The sequence below is a fragment of the Cavia porcellus genome, unplaced genomic scaffold (genome assembly GCF_034190915.1).
Source record: "Cavia porcellus strain 051 isolate PalLab524CR breed Dunkin Hartley unplaced genomic scaffold, mCavPor4.1 scaffold_49, whole genome shotgun sequence".
Lineage (NCBI taxonomy): Eukaryota > Metazoa > Chordata > Mammalia > Rodentia > Caviidae > Cavia > Cavia porcellus.
Genome location: NW_026947532.1, coordinates 101,977 through 117,141, shown reverse-complemented (window position 1 = coordinate 117,141; position 15,165 = coordinate 101,977). Strand labels below are relative to the sequence as shown.

Sequence of the window (15,165 nt, the reverse complement as noted above, 5' to 3'; positions counted from 1 at the left end):
AAGGCGCACATGTTGAATTCAGGATATCAAGGCAGCTGTGACAGTGCAACTAAAAGCGCACATGAGGGAAGACTCCAGAGCTGCTTCAAAAAGGGGCAGGAACGGGTGAGTGTGTGTGGTGAAGGGGATTAATGAGCTGTTTGCATAATTTTAAAAAATTTACACGTTCATTTTTCATTCATGTCTTGTACATCTCATTTTAAACATTCTAGCCACAAAAATGAAGATATCATAGAGAAACAAAAGGCCGCACTCGACAGTTTTTATTTTTATTTTTATTTTTTTGTCTTTTTCGTTTTTTTCGGTACCAGGGATCGAGCTCACGACTGCCTGCTTGCAAGGCAGGTGCTTATGCTGCTGAGCTAAATCCCTGGTCCACAACATTTTTAAAAAGCATAAATAATACGAACAAAAAAAAATAATACGAACAAGCAAAGTACAAACTGGAAGAAAGGTCTGTCACATGTTGCCAGCAGATATGCTATTGGTGTGAAACATTCTCATGAAATAAAAACATGAAAAAGAGCCTCTTGTATTAAAATGCAAGCATAATATGAATGTCCTAAGGAAAAACAAAAAGCAGCCACAAAATGCATGAAGGTTAGGTTGAAGCAAATACTGACTGGGTGGCTACGGTGGCCAGAGCCATCTCCAGGAGCACACTGTTCCCATGGGAGCTGGCCCACCCAGGACCCTGCCTCTGCCTGGGACCAGTCCCCAGGTACCTGGCCAGAGACTAACTACAGCACTGCTCCCCACCACAGGGTTCCTTATGGGGGGCTGGACAAGGACAGCACGCAGCAGTCACATTTGCAGACAGTGCAGTCAGGCTCCAGGGTCCCATGGAGCCGGAGGGAGCCCTCCCCAAAGGGGAGGCATTTTTACCCCTCTGTGCCCAGCAGCACCAGTGCTGGAAGACAGGGTTCTGGAGAGGAAGAGTAGTCAGAGTGAAGGAGGCTCTGTGACTGGGAGCGCAGGGGCCAAGGGTGGTCAGAGCTGGAGGCTGCTCTAGAAGACCCTGGTGACCAGATAGGCTCTTGCTCACTTAAGCTCTTCAGTGCTGTGCAGCTCAGCTGGGCAGCCCAGTTCATTTGGGACACCTTCTATTGTCCTGGCCTCTGTTGCCCTAGACAGAGGACAGGCCCTCACACCTAGCTCTGGTGGGATTGGACCAGTTCCAGAGCCGGGCTGCCCTGCTCTGCTTTTCCCATGCCTGCTGCATTTCCTACTGGGCAGCAGCTCCAGTTCCTCCTCTTCCAGGCTGCCTTCCTGGCCCTCTCTGTCTCCTAACTCCCCCTCTTCCATGGGGCATCCTGCAGCACTTAGAAAACAACCCTGGGTCCTGCTTTCCTCTCCATACTCCCACCCTATGCCAGTGCCTCAGACCCTCCCAAACCCTGCTAGTGTGGACTCCAGGATACCCTGGAGCACAGAAGACAGAAAAGGATTGAGACAAGGAAGGAGGTTGGACCAGGAATCCCTTGAGCAGTTTATGGGTTCTGTTGACCCAAGGGACCCACTCAGCATGCTGGAGGAGGGCAGCTGTGGGTGGGGTCCCTGGGGAGCTTCTGGGGAGCTGGACAATGTACCTTCCCTAGGGTGCTCTTGGCAACCAAGGGGGCTGTGACTTGCTGGTGAGGTCACAGAGCCCCAAGGTGGCCTCAGGGAAGACAGCCCAACCCTGGGTATGAACTTCGATCAGAAAGCTGTGAAATTCCTGGCCAATTTTTATATCAATGGAGGCAAACACTGGACGCATGGCCCTCTGACACAGAAAAGGTAACTTCAGGAGGCATAGGGTGTGTTGGGCACAGGCTGGTGCAGGTGGCTGGGTGGACATCCTGGTCTTTTTGTAGGCCCGAAGGCACCTTGCTGTTCTGGAGCATGGGTAAGATGTGGCCCACTGGCATGAAGAGGACCTCAGTCAGCCCTAGGTCCCCTATGGGCTCCCCCGGGGAGTGCCCACCCACTTGCACGCGGACCCAGCGCGGGCTGCGTGAGTGTGGATCTTGGCCCGGGAAGCAGGATGGGGAAAGCCAAGGGGTGCCAGACCCACACAGTTCGAGTCCCCCACTCCAGTGTTGGATCAGCGCCCTCCATTCCTGGCCGACCCAGACGTGCCTGGCCCTGCTGAGTACGTGCCCAGCGCCTTCGTGCGGGAAAGCTCCCCGCACCCTCACTACAGCATTGGCTGCAGGCATCCAGGCCCAGGTGCGTTCCCGCCTCAGCTGGAGGGGGCTCCCCTAGGAGGCTCCACTAACTCTTCTGACCTGTAGATGGTGGTGGCCGCAGGGCGTGGCACAACGCGTGGCTGCAGAGTGAGAGCCCGTTCACACAGAAGGTGGACTTCAACAATGAGCGCCAGGTTGGAGAGAGGAGCCGGGCGAGCGGAGGGGCAGGCTGCGGAATGGATGGGGCCAGAGAGCGGGCTGGAACTGGAGAAACTTGGAGTGTCAGGATGGAGTGAGGGACTGGGGCGGAGGCGGGGTGGGGGTGGGGCGCACGTGGGAGGGTGACAGGGAAGGTCCATGCTGTCCAGGCCAGGATCCCTTGTAGCCCCCTCTATGTCCACAGTGGCCTTCGCCCACAGACCACGTGCCGTCCAGCCTGCCCACCGGCCCCGCTTTCAGCTTCGGTGGCTGCGCGAAGCCGGGTCCACCCCGGATCCGGGGTCCCCGCGCACGCTCCCTGCTGCAGGACCTCCAGCGTGTCCCCGGTGAGCAGCGCCCCGGCCCCACAGCCTACGACATACACGCCGGCTGCCGCCTCCAGCACCCGCGCTCGCCTGCCTTCTCCATGAGCCGCGCGCCTGCCTTTGCTGCTTGGCTGCGTGCTTGTAAGGAGGCCAGAAGGCTGGGTCAGTGTGTGCAGGTGGGGAGGGATTGGTGCAGGCGGGGTTGCACCGGTGGGCTCCCAGGCTCCTCTCTCTGCAGCCTGCACACCTGGTCCGGCGACCTATGACGTGGAGGACTGCTACGATGTGCGCTTCCCCTCAGCGCCTAGGGTAGTCATTCAGGGCGTACGAAGACCCAAGCGCCATGACACAGGCCCCTTCTGTGCGCTCTAGGGTCCGCTGGGCTCAGCCAGCCCTGCTGATTGCCTAGTGGACCCCTGGCTTCCCTTCAGCTCTCCCAGGCCTCCTTCTGGATCATGGGCATCGCAATCCAGGCTGGACCCTGACCTCTAGGTACCTCAGACCCATCCTCCCATTGGGAACCTTGCTGTGGGCTGTGGGCAAGGAGAGCCCGGACCAGGTGCCCATCCCCTGCCCATCCCCTTGCTGTACTGAGATGCAATTGGTTCTTGAACTCAGTGTGGGCCTGGCTGCTGTCCCTTGCCCAGTGGGCTGTCCTGAAAATGTAAACATCTTCCCTGTGTTTTTATCTTTTCTCTGGCGGTTCTAATTTTCCCCATTTGGGGTGTGCATTTGGCTGACCCTGCAGAGAGTGTTTTCTTCTGGGGTAATTGGGGTTTTAGTCTGGGGATGACCTGGAGCTTGCTGGCTGTGTCACCCCAAGGGGACTGGCCCAGCTGCTCATCTACTTGAGGATTAGGCTGCTTGCAGAGCCCAGGACCTAATGCTTGGGGTGGGGGCTGCTGTCTTGAGGGTCAGGGCAGAGTTGGCCTGCCCAGCTACCAGGGAGGGCCCAGAGGACCAGCTTGTAAGGACAGACTCTGTTTCCTGGGGCCTTGACCTGAACATTTAGCTTGGGCTCTAAGGACCTTGGCCAAGGTTATGCAAGCCCAGTCACAGCCTGGGAACTTCCTGGGCCTTCATGCATCAGGCCCCTATCCTGTCTGGAGCAGCAGCCTGGTTGTAGATCCCTTTGCCACCATTGCTCTGCCCTCCTACCCAGGGAGCCACTCAGCAGGGGTCCTCACCTGCACTAATGAATTCCCCTCCCCTACCTGGCTCAGCTCTGCTAAGGTTCTGGCCCAGTTGCCACTAAGGGCCAGCACCTATGTCCTCCGTGACTACCCCAAGCTGGGTTCAAACTCCTATGTCCTGGGGAACTTGTATAGCAGCAGTGGTGGTAGACCTCTGGGGGCCTTGGCTCTGGGCACTTGGCCCTAAGTGGAACAGGTTGATGCTGCACCACTAGGTACCCTGCAGACCCAAATCTGGGCTGAGGAGGCAGTTCTTTCTGGAGAGACTGTTTGCTGGGCAGCAGGGATGGAATTTCTAGTTCAAGCTCCAGTAGCAAAGGGAGAAGGAAAGGGAGAGTTGTGGTGGTCGATGTGGCCTAGGCAGGTCACAGGAGGCTTGAGTACTGGGTCTAGTGCCTGCACTGTCAGGAACAGAACCCAGCTTCCTGTTCTGCAGAGGATGAGGGGGAGGGTGCTATGGAGCTTGGATCTGGCTTCCAGCTCAAAGAAGGCCACACAAGTTAGCCAGATGGGGGGATCCTAATATCTCTGTGAGGAGGCCCATGGCTGTGTTCCCAAGAGGCCAGATCTGCGAGGTGCCAGGTGTTCCTGGAGGCGTTTTTTTTTTTTTTTTTTTTTTTTTGAGACAAGGTTTCATTCTGTAGTAACTCAAATTGGCTTTGAACTCTTGGGGATCCTCCTGCTTCAGCCTCCAGAGTGCTGGGATTACAGAAGTGAACCACCATGGGCGGCTGAAGGCACATTTAGACTTTAGTCTGCAGCAAGCTTAAGACATGAGCTTTCTCAGTTCAGCTGGAGGAAGTTAAGTTCCAGGAAGCCTCAAGGTCATGCAATATGTCTCACACCTGGCTGGTGGGACCCAGGTAGGGAGCTTGTTAAATTGCGATGCAAAAATATTCCCAGTATCCCGAGGCGGCTGTGAGATGAGCAATAGGTTTTGTGATTACAAAAATAGAGAATTCACTTGGGTAAAATGTCAGTTCTCAAACCCCTAAGGCGGCCTGGAGGAGACCTGACCAAGGCCCAGGCCGCAGGTCCCGCTGGGGTGGGCGGGGCCGCGCCGACGGCTGGAGCGTCGCTTGGGTGCCGCCCTTCGCGCGGTGTCACTCTGCCAGCTCCGGGTAGCTCGGCGCAGTCCGGAACCTGTGCGTTACGGTGGCGGAGTTTCAGGGGAGTGAATTGGCAGGAGGACCTGATTCCGTGCGGGGCGGAAGTGGGCGGTGCGGGCCCGTTCGGAGCCGCGCTGCGGGCGCGACCTGGTCGAGCTGGAGGCCGCGGGGGATCGGAGTTCGGGCGGTCCCCGAGGTCTAGGGGAGCGGGCTTCAGGGGTGTCCGCGGCGGCGCCGGGGGAACGGAGTGGCGATGGTGCTCCGAGCCAGGCGGCGGCTGGGGCCTCGGCCATGTTTGCGGGGCTGCAGGACCTGGGTGTGGCCAACGGCGAGGACCTGAAGGAGACCCTGACCAATTGCACCGAGCCGCTCAAAGCCATCGAGCAATTCCAGGTGGGTCCTCCACTCGTGGTTGTCCTGCAGGGAGATGCGGGGACGACCCAGCTAGGCGTGTACTGTGGGATTCGGGGTGCTTTCAGAGTTCCCGGTTTCCACCGGCACCACTGGGACATCCTTGGTCTCGGTGCCCTTCCGTGGACTTGACTGTGTTTTGGGGGCTCCCGGGGTGCCCAGGCAGATACGGGCATCTGCGGCTGAGATTTCTCAGAGCAGAACCCACCCGCACTGGGCCTTTGCTTTCACAGACGGAGAATGGTGTGCTGCTGCCTTCCCTGCAGTCGGCCCTGCCCTTCTTGGACCTGCATGGGACCCCACGGCTGGAGTTCCACCAGTCGGTGTTCGATGAGCTGCGGGACAAGCTGCTGGAACGAGTGTCAGCCATCGCTTCAGAGGGGAAGGCTGAGGAGAGGTAAATCTCAGCCTGCCAGTGGGGGAGGGGAGCTGTGCAGTCGCTTCTCAGCCGCCGAGTTGCCTGGGCAGCTTTAAGGTTGAGAAGATGATGCAGGACTGTGTGTAAGACCTCTTGGCAGGGTGTCCTGCCTGTGGAGATCCAGTCCTTCAGTTGCACAAATCTCTCCAGGTACAAGAAGCTGGAAGACTTGCTGGAGAAGAGTTTTTCCCTGGTCAAGATGCCCTCCCTGCAGCCAGTGGTGATGTGTGTCATGAAACACCTGCCAAAGGTTCGAGTCCTGGGACTTACTCTCTCCAGAGACCAGGACACCTGTGGCCTACCACAGTTTGGCCAGCCTGCCCATTTGCCTGTCCAGTTGCCTTTGGCTGGTTGAAGTCAGCCTGAAGGCAGTGGCTTAACTTGGGAGATTTGATTGACCTGCCTGCCTTGAGTGCTGTTCCCTGGGACTTCCTCTATGCTGCTTGTCCCAGGCAAGCCACATGAAGCCAGAAGCTTGGCACTCTTGTTGGAATGTGGGGCCCATTCTGGGAGAACCATGGGTATTAAGCCTATCTGTCTGCACCCACCTAGGCTTGGGGGACTTTACTGGTGCACTCTTGGTTGGACGGGGCTCTCAGCAGCCTCTAGCCACCTGAGGGCCTTGGCCTGTTCTGAGGGAGGCCAAGGAGACTGTGGTGTTGGTTGTGCAGGTTCCTGAGAAGAAGCTGAAGTTGGTGATGGCTGACAAGGAGCTGTACCGCGCCTGTGCGGTGGAGGTGAAGCGGCAGATCTGGCAGGACAACCAGGCACTCTTTGGAGATGAGGTTTCCCCACTACTGAAGCAGTACATACTGGAGAAGGAGAATGCACTCTTCAGCACTGAACTCTCTGTCCTGCACAACTTCTTCAGTCCTTCCCCCAAGACCAGGCGCCAGGGTGAGGTGAGGGGCTGTGGACACACAGAGATGCTGTCTTTTAATGTGTAATTTGTATGAATGATTTATTGAGCCATATTGCTTTTATTTGGGAGATGACTAAGTTTGCAGTGTGGTGAGTCTTCCATGTTTACAGCTTGTGTTGTCACCATGTTACCAATGCCAAAGAGCCACATGTGGCTGGTGGCTCCGGCTCTGTCTGGGCTCTTGAGGCTTCAAGGGATGATGCCATAATGAGGAGGAGAGGTGATAACCTGCATGTCTCTTCCCTGTGCCCCTCTAGTTTCAATCTTCTGGTCCCATCTCACCTATCACACAGATTGGACCCTTGCCCCTTCTGTGAGTTTGGGGTCCCTGTGACCCCCGTTTCTCCATTTCTGTCTTTCCTGATAAGCTGATTCTGTTTATGAGACTCACTTGCCGTGTCTTGTCCTAAGGTACACTTTCTTTGAAATGTTGTATTTTTATACACAAACAGAAAAATGTACAAAAGAGGAGAAAATCACCACCCTCCCTTTCCTGCCCACCTGGAAGTGGAGAGGACCCAGCCCTCACCCAAGCTGCACTCACGCTCTGCAGGTTGCTGGCTGCAAGCTGACTCCTGGCCCCACTTCTGGGAGGGGCGCCTCTTGGTCATATCGTACTGCTGGTGTGGAGGGCAGTTTCCCTGGTGTCTGGTGCTGTGGTCATCTTGCCCTTCCTTCCAGGCTGCACAGGCCACCGTATTTGTAGTGCTGTTTGTCTAGTGCGGGTACTGGGTGCAATTTTCCCTGAGGTTTCCAGTTGTCCTGGGTGTTATGGTCTGACTTTTCCTCTGGAACTGCATACCCTTCCCAGACTTCCTGCCTTGATATGCCCGGCCTTGCCATGTCTGCTCTTTGCCAATCTCATGTGTTCATTGTATTTTTTGTAACATCCCCCCCACCCCCCACTTATTCCTCTTTTTTTTTTAATCCTTGCGAATCTTTGCCTATAGGTATTTCTTTTGTTTATTTTTTCTTTTTTCTCTTTGAAGTAAAATGAATTAGTTGCTTTTTATTTATTTGTCTTTTTCTTTTTTTTTTTTTTTTTTATCGGTACCAGGGATCGAACTCACGACCACACACTTGCAAGGCAGGTGCTTATGCCACTGAGCTAAATCCCCAGCCCCAGTTGCTTCTTTTTAAAAACATTTTTTTTTTTTTTTTGAGGCCTTAGATTTGAACCCTGGGCATGCTAGACAAATGTTCTGCTCAGCTACATCTCCAATCCTCCATCCCCAGCTTTCTATTTCAAGGTCTCATCCTTGTTTAGTTGGGGAATGTCCTTTTTGTTGTTGTTTCTCTGGGATTTTTGGGGCCTGGGAGGTGGAACCTAGAGCCTCAGGTGTGCTGGGCAACTGCTGTACTGCTAAGCTGCACCCCAGCCCCTCAGAAACACTGATGAAAGCTTCCAGAGTTCAGGTGCACCTACTGTTTGTTTTGCTGACTTCAGTGGGTTGGTGGACTTAGACTTGCATTTCCACACATGAAAGATTTTTTTCACTGTTCTCTGGTATGCACTTATGAAGACGGCTGAGGGCTCTGATGTGCTGGACTTTGCAGCCTGATTTTCTGTGTCTGGAAGCTTCACATTCTGTGCTCCATGATACTGCAGTGCTGTGGCAGAGGGTGCCAGGCCAATACCTGGCCATGGTCCCTGTGTGGGGGGCAGTTGGGTGGGCCCTGGGTTCTGTCCCTGGCTGGCCTGTGATCAGGAGCCCTAAATTACCTCTGCCGTTTGATTCATGTGCAGTGTGGGCAGGGCTGTGGTCCACATTGACCACCATCATCATTAGGGTTGCCCGGCTCCCATATGGGTGGCTGGGAGCCCTGTGGGCCATGGGCACAGGGGTCATCTGCAGTGTCCGTGAGACAAGGCTTGCAGACCTGAGTGGCAGGACCATGCAGAGGTTCTGAGGCTGACCACTGGACCAGGGACTTGGTAGCCCTTGGTTTTACCGGTGGTAGGGCTTTGGGAGGTGGCCTGTGTCTGTGTTCATCTTGGCTGCTCACTAGCCTGCAGTTCTCAGTGTTACCTGGTGCCTTGGGCCTTCTGTGTTAGCCACCACCCTGGGCTTGCCTCAAGCATTTCTTCTCAACCAGGACCTGTGGGCCATGTAGCTCTAGCCCGTTGGTGACCAGGGAAGCTTGTGTTGGCTGCAGCCCTGTTAGCCAGGAGCCTGTTAGCCAACTGGACTGTGGCCTGAGCCCCACAAGTGGTGGCTCTGCTGCCCTGCAGTGAGGGTAGGGGAACCCTGGATGGTGATGCTTGTGCTCTGGGAAGCTGACAGGGATGGAAGCCTGAGGGACCCTCTCTGGAGGGGGCTGCCAGCCTAACTGGATCCCTGTTGGTGCTGTATGGCTCGGGTTGGGCTCCATGCGCTGTTTTTTCCAGGTGGTGCAGAAGCTGACACAGATGGTCGGGAAGAATGTGAAGCTGTATGACATGGTGCTGCAGTTCCTGCGCACGCTTTTCCTGCGCACCAGGAATGTGCACTACTGTACATTGCGGGCTGAGCTGCTCATGTCCCTGCACGACCTTGACGTGGGCGACATCTGCACTGTGGACCCCTGCCACAAGGTGTGCGTGCCAAGCTCTGTAGTCTGTAGTTGCTGGTCCTGCTGGGGTTCTCTGAGCACCCCAACCTTGCCACTCCCCTCACTGCCCCCGGCCCTCCTTCTGTCCCAGCTGGTGCAGGGCCTGTGGCCGCCCTGGAGCATCCCAGCTCTCCTGTCCTCAGCTACTGGCAAGTAGGCAGCGGTAGTTCAAAGTATCCCATACTGTTCCACATGGAGCCTTGCTATTGGGTGAGCTGCAGTGCTCACACATGGGCTGCAAGAAAATGGATCCACCTCCTGGCACTGCCCTGACTTGCAGCTTTCACTCCAGGGAGGGTACCCCTCCTTCCAGCAGACCCACACCCCCACGAAGGCTCAGAGATCCCTTCTGTCTGTGCCATGTAATCTGGTCCCAGGGACCGGGGTATGGCACTGGGTTTACTTGTCAGTATGTGATGGACAAGTGACAAGGCAGACGGCTTTAATCTGACCCAGCCCGGTGGCCTCCAGAGTGCTGCCATCTTCCTGCCCTCTGAGGCCCCTGGGTCCTGGGTGTGGGCTGTGCTGGGGCTTTGGGAGGTGGCCTGTGTCTGTGTTCATCTTTGCTGCTCACTAGCCTGCAGTTCTCAGGCCCCCTGGGCACTGGCAGTGTGGGTGAGTGCAGAGGGCCATTCTCTAGGGCCTGGGCCTTGCCCTGACCCTGTCTCTCCCTGCAGTTCACGTGGTGCCTGGATGCCTGCATTCGAGAGCGGTTTGTGGACAGCAAGAGAGCCCGGGAGCTGCAGGGATTTCTTGATGGTGTGAAGAAAGGGCAGGAGCAGGTCCTGGGGTGAGGGTTGGCCCAGTCCTCAGGGCCCTCATTCTGGGGTGCTCTGGGAGAGTGGTAGCAGGGGGACCCTATGTGTGTGGAGTGTGGGGTCACTGCTCCATGGTGTCTGCAGTGTTGGGGACCTTCTCTGAGCTGAGGGGTGGTCTGGGGGCCCTGACCTGGCTCCTGGTATCCTTGGACTGATGTGTGAACACAGTGCCATGGGGTATATCCCAGCCAGGGCTCCGAGCTAGCATTATCAGAACCTGGGCCAGTTTTTCAGAAGCAAAGCCTGTCCATGTACATACTTGTTTTTTTGTTTTTTTTTTTTTTTTGTCTTTCTCATTTTTACCGGTACGAGGGATCAAACTCACGACTGCCTATTTGCAAGGCAGGCACTTATGCCGCTGAGCTAAATCCACAGCCCCTCCATGTGCATACTTAACTTCCTAACTCTGGCTTGAAAGATCTTTTAAGTTAGTTAAGGATAAATTGTAAGCAACTCCAGACATCTGGAGTCAAGTCTGCCTGCTATGTAGAAGAGGCCACTTCCAGAGTCCATTCCCCAAGGCCTAGCAGCTTAGTGTTTAGCTGTCCCTTCAGCTAGCCATGTAGGGTGCAGCACCAGGTTGGGACAGCCAGGCTCCCCACTAATGCTGAGCACTGCTTCTTCCAGAGACCTGTCTATGATCCTTTGTGACCCCTTCGCCATTAACACGCTGTCACTGAGCACTATCAGGCACCTGCAGGAGCTGGTCAGCCAGGAGATGCTGCCCAGAGTGAGTGCAGGCGTGATGACCCGTGGGGGCTGCGTGGTGCACAGGGTCAGCGATGGCTGAGCCCCAGTGAGCTGTCAAGGCCTCTGTTTCCCCACAGGACAGCCCCGACCTCCTGCTGCTGCTCAGGCTGCTGGCGCTGGGCCAGGGTGCATGGGACCTGATAGACAGCCAGGTCTTCAAGGAGCCAAAGATGGTACAGATCCAAATCCAGGCTGCCCTACACTCTGTTCCTTGGGGGAGTGGCAAGGCAGGCTCCTCTGGTCCCACAGTGTCACCCCAGAGCCTCCTTTTGGAAAATACCCATTTGGGTGGATGGGCCGGCTATGTGATCATGCTAGGTGGGGGCTCAGGGACACAGAGCTTGGCAGGGTCCCAGGAAGCCAGAGGGTCTGGAGAAAGTGCAAGGGGGTGGCCCTGTGCAGATGGGCACAGGCTCAGGGGCCTCCCTCCTCAGGAGGTGGAGCTCATCACCAAGTTCCTGCCGATGCTCATGTCCTTCGTGGTGGATGACTACACGTTCAGTGTGGACCAGAAGCTTCCGGCAGAGGAGAAAGCGCCAATCACGTACCCCAACACGCTTCCTGAAAGCTTTACCAAGTGGGCCCCGGGAGCTGCAGTGGGAGGGTATGGGTTGGTGCAGCAGGTGACTGCTGGGCGGGGCTGACCATGGCCTGTGTCCTGTTCTGCCCTGTCCCAGGTTCCTGCAGGAGCAGCGCATGGCCTGTGAGGTAGGGCTGTATTACGTCCTGCACATCACCAAGCAGAGAAACAAGAATGCATTGCTGCGTCTGCTGCCCGGGCTGGGTGAGTGCCCTTGAGGTGCAGCCATGGTGCCCTGGCCTGGCCTCCAGCTTCCAGGATGTTTTCACTGGGGGATCTCCAGGTTACAGGAGGAAGGGCCCCCTTGGCCTCTGCACAGCTGTCATCGTGGGTCTGTGTGTGGCACCTGTGGGTGCTAGCGCCTAACTGAAGCAGTACGCTGTCTGGGTACATGGGGGACTTAGAGTGCTTTAGGGTGGTGACATCAAGCCAAGAAGAAGTGGAGGGGTTGCACAGGCTGTCAGGGAGTGGTGGCTTTGGGAGCATTTGTGTCAGCAAGTGACAGGTCCTGGTTTCTGCTCCCTTGGACCTTTTGAGTTTTGCACATATCATGCCAAGCATGTCACATGCGTTTTCCAGCTTTCTGTGTGGAGGAAGTCCTCTGTGGGTATTAATTTGTAGTCGGCCGTCCTCCACTCAGCTGGGTTAGTGGGTCCCCTGGCTGCTGGAAGGACCTGCCGCAGCCTCCTCAGGGATTTGGCAGCCAGGAGTCTTCTGGCTCAGGTGGGACGAGCGTTGGGAGGGCTAGCTCCTGCCAGCCCCACAGAGTCGGTTCCACGTGCTCTCTGGCTTCTGCGGATATCAGGACTTTGAGGGGCCTGGGCCCATTTGTGTTTTGCAATTCTAGAAGTGTGGTAAGAAGTGTTTTTGAGCTGCCTTGCCTTTTCTGTATGTTGGTACTGGGTACGGAACTCACCACCAGGTGCTTGCTAAGCAGGCGCTGTGCCGCTGAGCTGCATCCCTGGCTGTCTTGCTTTTTCTACGTTCATTCTGGTGCTTCCTGTCCTTCCTCAGCTGGGATGTGTCTCGAAACCTTTGCTTCCCTGGGGTGGCACGTGTCATTCAGTCCTGTTTAGGAAGGGCTTGTTTTTATGTCTGAGTGAATTCTCGTAAGCATGGACAGATTTTCTGAATTATCTTTTCTTTACAGTAAGTCCCTGACTTACAAACAGGTTCTGTTCTGGGAGAATGTTCATAGGTCAGATTTGTTTGTAAGCCTGACAAAATGAGTCTACACACCTTGATACAAATACAAAAAGTAAAGCATAAAAAAACCCAAATTGTACCATATGATCATGCCGAACACCCAGCAGAGCACCCAGTAGAGCACCCAGTAGCACAGCTGTGAGTGCCCTGCAGACACGGAAGCTGCTTCCTCGATGCGTTTTCCTCTTCGAGGGTTCATCTTTTGATGTCCATATGTATCTGTTAAAGTTCCCAACTCCAGTGCTCCTAAGTTGGTAGTTCACTATATTTATTTGGGATTTTTTGAGTTTTGTTTCATTTCCAGTCCAGGCATACTGAGCCAGATGGAAAGCTGGGAGCACACCTGGTGAGACCCCCAGGGTCTCGGCCCAGGTCTGTGCATGGTCCAAGAACCTGACATTGCCACCCACAGCCCTGAGCAGTTCAGTGGGCTCCCTGTGGAGGAAGGGGCTTCCCAGGACACAGGATGGACTGTGATCCCTCAGCAGCTGTCTATGGTCCATTCCTGTCAGGCTGGAGGCTCCCTAGTGGTCTCAGTGTCACTGGAGTGGTTGGGAGTCAGCTGTGAGAATCTGGGGTCCTGGTGGCTGAGACTCGGATGGTCAGGAGTAGCTTTGTGGGGGCCTGGTGCCCTGAAATGTCCTTCCATCCCACCGGTCGGGGCAGTGGCAGGGTCTGCCCTCAGGATATTCTCATGGATGTCCCCGTAGCAGTGTCTGTGTTGATAGTCCCTCACAGAGGTGCAACTGTGTGGGCCCCTGTCCCTACTGGGCTGTGGCTTCCCTACCCATCCCAGGATTTGGAGCTGCGCTATGTCCTTGCTCCTGGGGAATCATCTGTGTGGTGTTGGAGGACTTTACACTGTGCCCGGCAGCTGCTGGGCTCTATTCCAGCTAGAGTTCCCCCTCTGCCTGCACCCCAGCTATAGCTGTCTTGCTCTGCCAAAGGTCTCAGGCTCCACACCCTACTGCAGACCTTGTCCACTCCCCAGGGCCTGTACTGACCTCAAGACACCCAGGAGTCCTCTGGGGCCATAAGGCAGGGGGCAGGGGTGTGGTCTGGCTGACCACTGTGTGGTTGCAGTGGAGACCTTCGGTGACCTGGCCTTCAGTGATATCTTTCTCCACCTGCTCACCGGGAGCCTGGCTCTGCTGGCTGACGAGTTTGCCCTGGAAGATTTCTGCAGCAGCCTCTTTGAAGGCTTCTTCCTTACTGCCTCACCCAGGTGAGCCGCAGGTGCTGGCTGGCCCAGCCGTCCCAACCTTACAGTGTGGGGGCAGCCAGGCCAAGCTGGGAGGGCTGTGGGTGACCCTGGCTCCTGGGCAGTGAGAAGAATCTGTAGGGGTCCACAGTGCTGGTGGGCTGGGCCTGGATGAGGTGGGGGTCAGTACCCCAGCCCTAGCCTAGCATGGCCTTTGCCAGGAAGGAGAACGTGCACCGGCATGTGCTGCGACTTCTGCTCCACCTGCATGCCAGGGTGGCCCCATCCAAGCTGGAGGCCCTGCAGAAGGCCCTGGAGCCCACAGGCCAGGTTGGTGCCCCCTACTCCCAGTGCCACCTGTGAGCACCCTGCTGTGCTGGCCTCATAGCATGCTTGGTGCCCACTGTGATGTCTGCTTCCCCACATTGACCCCTGCTGCCCCTCCATGACCCGCTGCTGTGTAATGTGGGGTGGCCTGGCTCTGCCCCCAGAGTGGAGAGGCTGTGAAGGAGCTCTACTCCCAGCTTGGAGAGAAGCTGGAACAGCTGGACCATCGGAAGCCCAGCCCTGCACAGGCTGCTGAGACACCCACGCTGGAGCTGCCCCTGCCCAGCATGCCTGCCCCAGCTGGGTTGTAGGCCTCGGGCTCTGTGGGATCTGCAGGTTAGGGACCAGGCCCCAGTCAGCCAGGAAGGAAGCTTCTGGCCCAGTGAGCAGGGCCAGCCAAGGGCTAGACCCCGTGGGCAAGCGCCCCCTCCTCTGCTGCCCTCTACCCACCCAGAGCTGGTCCTGGCTTTTGCTGCCTACCAGGGCACCTGTTTGCCAACCCAGGACCGGGTACTTTGTTATAGGCTCTGAGTTTCCAGCCTTCACAGAGGTGGGTGATGAGGAGTTAGGCAGCAGGGAGAGCAGGGCTCAGCTGACTCCACTGTGGCACAGGCCCAAGGGTGGCGCTGTCCTGGCCAGAGCAGGGGTTGCTAGCTGTAGGGTCTGAAGATCTACAGGCCCATGTGCACTGTCCCCATACCTGTGGCCCTGCAGGCAGCACCCCTTCCTCCACAGTGCCCACCTCAGTTTCCTCATGACAGCTGCTTGCTGCAGTTTGACCCTGGGCAGGGGCAGTGCATGCTGGGAGGCCTCCACATATGTAAATAAAGACATTTTGGTAAATCCCTGGGTGTTGGTGCTGGCATGGGGGTGGGGCAGCCAGTGGTGGCCTACAGTATTGTTAGCAGAGCCTACTTTCTGCCTCCCTGTGCTGCCTGCCCTG

The 15,165-nt window shown here is 56.3% G+C and overlaps 2 protein-coding genes across 3 annotated transcripts; both read left to right on the top strand.

The window, feature by feature from the left end:
* Window positions 1-1,629: 1,629 nt before the first annotated feature.
* Window positions 1,630-3,526, top strand: Stpg3 (sperm-tail PG-rich repeat containing 3). 2 transcript variants are annotated; one of them, XM_063244160.1, is made up of 6 exons: window positions 1,630-1,779; window positions 1,857-1,888; window positions 2,080-2,211; window positions 2,277-2,365; window positions 2,575-2,836; window positions 2,934-3,521. In XM_063244160.1, the coding sequence occupies exons 1-6, from the start codon at window positions 1,688-1,690 to the stop codon at window positions 3,065-3,067; spliced, it is 741 nt and encodes a 246-aa protein (XP_063100230.1). In that variant the 5' UTR covers window positions 1,630-1,687; the 3' UTR covers window positions 3,068-3,521. The 2 variants fall into 2 exon arrangements, with proteins under 2 accessions (XP_063100230.1, XP_023422063.1); XM_023566295.2 differs by having other exon boundaries at window positions 1,638-1,779; window positions 1,857-1,996; window positions 2,934-3,526.
* Window positions 3,527-5,084: 1,558 nt separating this feature from the next.
* Window positions 5,085-15,065, top strand: Nelfb (negative elongation factor complex member B; the record flags this gene model as incomplete). The annotated part of the gene is made up of 13 exons (XM_003472955.3): window positions 5,085-5,390; window positions 5,642-5,805; window positions 5,977-6,076; window positions 6,498-6,728; window positions 9,138-9,323; window positions 10,018-10,130; window positions 10,786-10,888; window positions 10,986-11,081; window positions 11,343-11,485; window positions 11,586-11,692; window positions 13,778-13,919; window positions 14,117-14,225; window positions 14,387-15,065. Coding segments are annotated over 13 exons (1,947 nt in total), but the record flags the coding sequence as incomplete, so codon positions are not given.
* Window positions 15,066-15,165: the final 100 nt, after the last annotated feature.